This window comes from Theropithecus gelada, chromosome 8 (assembly GCF_003255815.1).
Source record: "Theropithecus gelada isolate Dixy chromosome 8, Tgel_1.0, whole genome shotgun sequence".
In the NCBI taxonomy this organism is placed as follows: domain Eukaryota; kingdom Metazoa; phylum Chordata; class Mammalia; order Primates; family Cercopithecidae; genus Theropithecus; species Theropithecus gelada.
The window spans coordinates 100,523,555-100,530,515 of NC_037676.1; the positions used below are offsets into that span (position 1 = coordinate 100,523,555).

The following is a 6,961-nucleotide window of genomic DNA, read 5'->3' on the forward strand; positions in this document are numbered from 1 at the left end:
TTTTTTTTTTTTTTTTTTTTTTTTTTTTTGAGGTGGAGTCTCGCTCTGTCACCAGGCTGGAGTGCAGTGGCATGATCTTGGCTCATTGCAACCTCCGCCTCCCAGGTTCGAGCGATTCTCCTGCTTCAGCCTCCCGAGTAGCTGGGATTACAGGTGCCCACCACCAGGCCCAGCTAATTTTTGTATTTTTAGTAGAGATAGGGTTTCACCACCAGGATGGTCTTGATCTGTTGACCTTGTGATCCGCCTGTCTCGGCCTCCCAAAGTGCTGGGATTACGGGCATGAGCCACCGCACACAGCCCTGACTCTTAATCCTATTTTCCAAACCACTTTCTTTCTGTAATTCTTAAGTTGGCTAGTTCTTCTTCCTCAGAAAAATTAATATAAGACTGTTAGACTGCCACTGAAATCTGAACATGGATTTATTTAGCTAGGTTAGATTCTGCGGTGGGGGGATTAAGTAGCACACTCCTGATTGTGACTGTCTTCATGAAAAAAGAGGCACAGCTATCAGCCAGCAGTAAGACGGGGAGAGAGGCTGTTGGAGATTTGAGGAGAGAGGAATTGTAAGCAGTTTCTGGGAGAGTGGACGGTGGAATTGAGAGGAGAAACAGGGGATCTGTAAGATGTAGAGAGCGCCTATTTGAGATTTGTGTTTATAAAGGAAGACCATTCAGGACCATTTTGAGTTCTTCCTCAGCTGTGCTCTGCCACTCGGGCTGGCATGGGGTCATTGGAGAGTCAGCTGCGCCCAGGTGGACTTTCCAGTGGAGGGAGTGGGGGCATTTGTAGGGGAGGGACGGTGGTGTGAACCATGGAGTCTAGGCTGATGAAGAGCGAGGCAGCTGCTGTGAGCCGCGGGGAGGTGCTGGTGTAAATGCATGGTTGGGGCATTGTTGTGGGAGGGTAAGTGGGTGGAAAACAGGAGGCATGGCTCTGAGAGCGGGATACTGACGTCGCGGTTTGAAGCTGGAGCAGGTGCTGGCAGTGACCACACCTAAGGTATGAGCAGCGAGTGGGTGCTTGAGGTGGGGTGAAGTAAAAGATGCGAAGTGAGGGTGGGAAGGTGACTGGTGGGGTATTGGAAGGATGATTTAGGCAGATGCTGAAGCACTGGGAGTGACAACAAGAGCCATGGTGGCACAGGGGAAGGCAGAGTAACCATCAAGATCATTCATTGCAGCCTTGTTTGGAGGAACAAAAGCTTGAAGACAATCAAAATGTCCTTTCATAGAGGACTGTCTAAATCAATAAGGACATATTCATTCAGTAGAATAAGAGACAAGATACACAGCCTTTTAAAAAGAAAGAATGAGGGAGCTTTCAGTACTGGCATAAAGTAATCAAGATATTTTGTTAAGTGAGAAAAGTGAAGTTAAGCAAAAAGTACTGTATCTAGTATGCTGCTATTTGTATAAAAATAAATAAAAAGGAAGAAATATGTACATATCTGCTTGTATGTACATAAAATGTCTCTGGAAGGCTATGTAAAAAACTGATAATGATATTTATTGTTTTTGTGGAGGGTAGCTGGGTCACTGGAGGTCAAGAGTAAAACAGAAACTTCATGTAACCTTGAGCTTAGTGTATAGGAAAATCGTGGTGCAACTCCAGGGGCACCAGTTCCTTGTAGCTTTCAAGAATGAACCCCCTGGTGTGGTTCAGTGGCCACATGGGGCTACATTGTTTATTGAAAACCAGAGAAAACAAAAAAGCTTGGCCAGTAGAGTTGGTTGTTATTATTATTTTATTTATTTATTTTTGGAGATGGAGTTTTGCTCTTGTCACCCAGGATGGAGTGCAGTGGCATGATCTCAGCTTACTGCAACCTCTGCCTCCCGGGTTCAAGTGATTCTTCTGCCTCAGCCTCCCTAGTAGCTGGGATTACAGGCATGTGCCACCACACCTGGCTAATTTTTTTTTATTTTTAGTAGAGACGGGGTTTCACCATGTTGGCCAGGCTGGTCTCGAACTCCTGACCTCCGGTGATCCACCTGCCTGGGCCTCCCAAAGTGCTGGGATTACAAGTATGAGCCACCGCGCCTGGCCTATTACTATTATATTTTGAGACGGAGTCTTACTTTGTTGCCCAGGCTGGAGTGCAGTGGCGCGATCTTGGCTCGCTGCAGCCTCTGCCTCCTGGGTTTAAGTGATTCGTCTGCCTCAGCCTCCCAAGTAGCTGGGATTATAGGCACCCTCCACCATGCCTGGCTAATTTTTGTATTTTTAGTAGAGCTTTCACCATGTTGGCCAGGCTGGTCTCGAACTCCTGACCTTGGCCTTCTAAAGTGCTGGGATTACAGGCATGAGCCACTGAGCCCAGCCTATTATTCTTTATCATATGTTTCTTGGAAAGCTTGTGTGTGTGTGTGTGTGTGTGTGTGTGTGTGTAAATAGAGATGCATTATAATGGTTATAATTATTTCAGTTTTGCAGTCCTAAATTGTTCAACATTGGTTCTCCTCTGTGTTTTTCTTTAGACGCCCTCCCGCAAAACGGCCCAACTACGTTAAGCTTGGCACTCTGGCACCTTTCTGCTGTCCCTGGGAGCAGTTAACTCATGACTGGGAGTCAAGAGGCCAGGCCCATGAAGAACCTTCTGTAGCTTCATCTCCAAATGGTAAGGAGAGTGAGCTAAGAAGATCTGAGGCGCCTTGTGCTCCCATGCCTAAAAAACCTCATCAGCCATCTGATGAAGTGGGCACAGCCATAGAGCACCCCAGGGAGGCAGAAGAGGTAATGGATGCAGGGTGTCAAGAATCGCCAGGGCCTGAGAGCATCACAGACCAGGACACCAGTGAAAACCATGTTGCTGCCACAGGGAGTCAACTCTGTGTTCTCAGGTAAGTGTCGGTGACTTCTGGGTACATTTTGGATTATTTATTTTAATACTGAAGAGGCTACAAGATATAAGCATCATCACTGTTTGTTTATGCAAAATCCAAGGGAATTTATAGACTTTCTGAAAGGGAAAGCCAGTCTTTCATATTTCATAGAGGGCTCAGGGAAACAGCTTAGTAATATTTGATGTAAGGCATGATGCTAATTGATGAAATGATTTACAATATTGTCATCAATAGATCTAAACCAAGGCAGTTTTTTTTCTGACATTTTATGCAGTTTGAGCAAGGATTCTTTGCTTTAAATCACCAAATTAGATTTTTTCTAGTTCCTTTTGTATTATATGGATTCATAATAGAGTAGCAACCAGTTAGATGTAATATGGTCCTAGCCAGAGAGGCTACCAGATACACTATGTTCTCCTCTCAATATTGCTGCGGGTCAGGTTCTGCTAATCAACAACCCTGCATTCTGTGCTTTGCTCTGATTTTTTTTTTTTTTGAGATGGAGTCTTGCTCTATCGCCCAGGCAGGAGTGCAGTGGTGTGATCTTGGCTCACTGCAACCTCTACCTCCTGGATTCAAGCGATTCTCCTGCCTCAGCCTCCCAAGTAGTTGGGACTACAGGTGCATGCCACCACGCTTGGCTAATTTTCACCATGTTGGTCAGGCTGGTCTCAAACTCCTTACCTCATATGATCTGCCCACCTCGGCCTCCCAAAACTGCTAGGATTACAGGTGTGAGCCACTACGCCTGGCCTGTGCTATGATTTTTAAAAAGTGCTTATCCCTCTAGTCTTGTGCTTACTTTTCCATATAGTAGCCTCTTAATTTCCTATCATTCTTTCTTACTTTACATGTAACTATTGTCCCTTACAGTTCCTTTACTCATTAAAATCTTAGTGCCTCTTTATTTTCACCCTCACTGTGATTACAATCCTAGATTCTATTTCACTGTCTTGTTTTGCCTGCCTTCAACTTCTTAACCTTTAGTCCCTGAGTTTCAGAATGGCAAACACATAAAAGGAAAAATATCAGTACTAAAATGTACTACAGTGTATTTCTAATTTTTTAAAAATTGTAGTTTTGATTCTTATATAGTATAAAAGAATCAAATTAATTCTAGCAGTGTCTAATCTTCTGATTGTATGTTTTTTTTCTGGAACAAAATATCCTCAAACGTATGTCTCCAACTTCATGTAGGAGTAGAAAATTACTGAAGCAGCTGTCAGCCTGGTGTGGGCCCGGTTCTGAGGACACTCGGGGAGCCCGGCGAGCTCCTGGCAGAGGCCAGCAAGGATTGACCAGAGAGGCCTGCCTGTCCATCTTGGGCCACTTCCCCAGGGCCCTGGTGTGGGTCAGCCTGTCCCTGCTCAGCAAGGGCAGCCCCGAGCCTCACACCATGATCTGCGTCCCAGCCAAGGAGGACTTCCTCCAGCTCCGTGAAGACTGGCATTACTGTGGGCCCCAGGAATCCAAACACAGTGACCCATTCAGGAGCAAGATCCTGGAACAGAAAGAGAAGAAGAAAAGGGAGAAGAGGCAGAAGGCGGGACGCGCCTCTTCTGATGGCCCAGTGTGGGAAGAGCCCGTGGCTGGGCAGGAAGCTCTGACTCTGGGGCTGTGGTCAGGCCCTCTGCCGCGTGTGACGATGCACTGCTCCAGAACTCTCCTAGGATTTGTGACTCAGGGAGATTTTTCCATGGCTGTTGGCTGTGGAGAAGCCCTGGGGTTTGTTAGCTTGACAGGCTTGCTGGATATGCTGTCCAGCCAGCCGGCGGTGCAGAGGGGCTTAGTGCTACTGAGGCCTCCCGCCTCTCTGCAATATCGATTTGCGAGGATTGCTATTGAGGTGTGAACGTGCGCTTATATCCCAGCAGGGCATAGAAAATACGTTATTATTGTCTGCCAAGTTTCACATGTGGAGAGTCTGCTTCTGCTTCAAAACATCATGTGACACTCCTTGGAAACAAGAATAAAAAATTATGTATTATGCAGATGATAAAATGTTTACATCATTCCAGTAATGTCATTGATTTCCATCTTTCCCTGTCCTTGCTGTAATACTTTTAAATTATTTGGCCAAAAGCTTTGTATTTTGATCTCTCGGTCTGTGTAGTTGTGGCTGAAAATATTAGAAGCTCTACAAGTTATCATCCCCCTTTTTTGTTAGGAACAAAGGGCTTGTCAGGTCTATTTGAAAAACCTTGTAGTCATGTGATAAGCAACAATAGATGTTTAATGATTTCACTGTTACAACAGAAGACAAGACAAGACGCTTGGCCTCTGTACATGAAATATGGGCCCCTGATGGGCCACATTCAATTCTGTACTGTGATTACCATGCTGAACAACTCAAAGGGAGAAATCATGGACAACTGATTGCTACCTGTTTTCAGGCAGGCGAAGTTTATGGTGACAGTGCTAGGCTGGAATTAGAAAGGAGGGATCTATGATGTGGACTTCCTGACTCTTTGATCTCTTTGTTGTTGACCAACACATGATCCTACTAGTTACTTAATTTTTTTAAGTAAAAAAATTATTATTATTTTGTTTCTGCAAAGAATTAAAGCCATAGAGGAGCATTTCTCAGAATGTGTTCTATGAAATGTGTCACCCCAAAAAATAAGAGATTCCAAGGTCAGGTTGATATGGAAACTCTGGGTTAAAGTTAAGCATTTCTTTATGAAAGGACTTCTGGAAACTTCCATGTGATACTGTACATTGTGGATCTCCAGGAAGGGAATGATAGTGTATAGTATTTTCTAAATACTTTGATTCCTAAAGTTCTCTTACAAGGAGCACTTTGTAGGACCAGTGTTCTTAGGAGCGCGCTTTGGGCAGCGTGGCTGTGTAGTGCATAGCTGCCTCTGCAAGGTGATAACTAAGCCAACAAGCTGCCTTTCAACATTCATGCAGTCACGTTGTCCACCTGAGGTTCTCAACAGGGTATAAAAGCAAGGTCTTATCCTGCCCCACAGGAAGAGTGGGCTCAGTGTGACTTTTTTTCCACGAATGGAGAAACTCAGTGCTCATCTACTCTTAGTTGCCACATACGGCTCACTCATAGCCTTGGTCCTTCACTTTCCTGCCATAAATTTCTAGAAGAGCGTAAGTGGGATTTTTTCCTAAAAATTGTAAATGTGCAGTTAGGCATTATTTTATGTAAATGCATTGGGTTTTTACTGTAGCGTTTGGCAGTAAATGGCTTTGGGGATGATGAGGTGGGGAAGGATACGGCAGGTGGTACAGTAGTCAGAAAGTACCTGCCACCAATGAGATGTCTGATGCTTTGCCTCTCACCATGCCTCTGAATGTCTTTGGATCCAACCCAGATGAGACCGAGAAAAACCAGTGTAACTACGTGGCGCCTGTAAACAGAATAAATGAAAATGTCACCTGATGTTCAGTTGTGAATATTTATTGGACCATTCCTTATTTGTTTTCTGGGCTCTCAGTCACCTCATTTGTGGCTGAGCTCACTCGATGACAGAAGTCTGAGTGTGCTGCGTGGTCACCTAACCACCTTCTGTGCAGCCCTGCCCTCATTATAGAGGACAGGGCACGTTTGCAGCCACTGTGCCTTGTGGGTGGTAGGTCAAAGAGCTGTGCACCAGAAAGATAGACTAGTATTTCCCAAAATGTATTCCTGGGAGTACTAGTCCCTGCAGCTGTTCCTGGAGAAAAGTGTTCTATGGCTAAATAAATTTGGGAAAAGCTATATATGGTATCCTCCTATTGCGATTCACAATGAATAATTGTATAGTCAAAGCTCTGCAAAGCTCTTTAGGAAAGAAATCTGTCTTTCAGACTCCCACACACCTACCTTTTTTGGTTTTTGCATACCTATTGTCCAGAGAAAACTAGTTTCACAGAAGATACTTTGAAAAACTAACAGAATCTGCAGAGGCAGTAAAGAATCCATGTTCCTTATGAAAAATACTGATAGGGGAATGGCTTACTTTCCGGCAGCTGAATTGATTAGCATGTTGATCTTGATCCTTCCAAGTGCCTGCCATGCTGTACTAGAGCCGTGTAGCTACCAAATAAGTACAATGTGGCCCTTGTCCTCTTGTTGAGGGAGCAATGCTTTTAGGGTTCTTGAAGCATCCTGACCAAC

The 6,961-nt window shown here is 44.7% G+C and overlaps 1 protein-coding gene across 2 annotated transcripts in view; it reads left to right on the plus strand.

Moving 5' to 3' along the window:
• Nucleotides 1–6,250, plus strand: part of POP1 (POP1 homolog, ribonuclease P/MRP subunit) — a 43,173-nt gene extending 36,923 nt beyond the window's left edge. For both annotated transcript variants that reach the window (XM_025395289.1, XM_025395290.1), the window contains exons 15-16: nt 2,482–2,844; nt 4,045–6,250. In XM_025395289.1, coding sequence (XP_025251074.1) covers nt 2,482–2,844; nt 4,045–4,699 — 1,018 coding nt within the window. In that variant the 3' untranslated portion in view covers nt 4,700–6,250. The remainder of the gene's footprint in view (nt 1–2,481; nt 2,845–4,044) is intronic.
• Nucleotides 6,251–6,961: the final 711 nt, after the last annotated feature.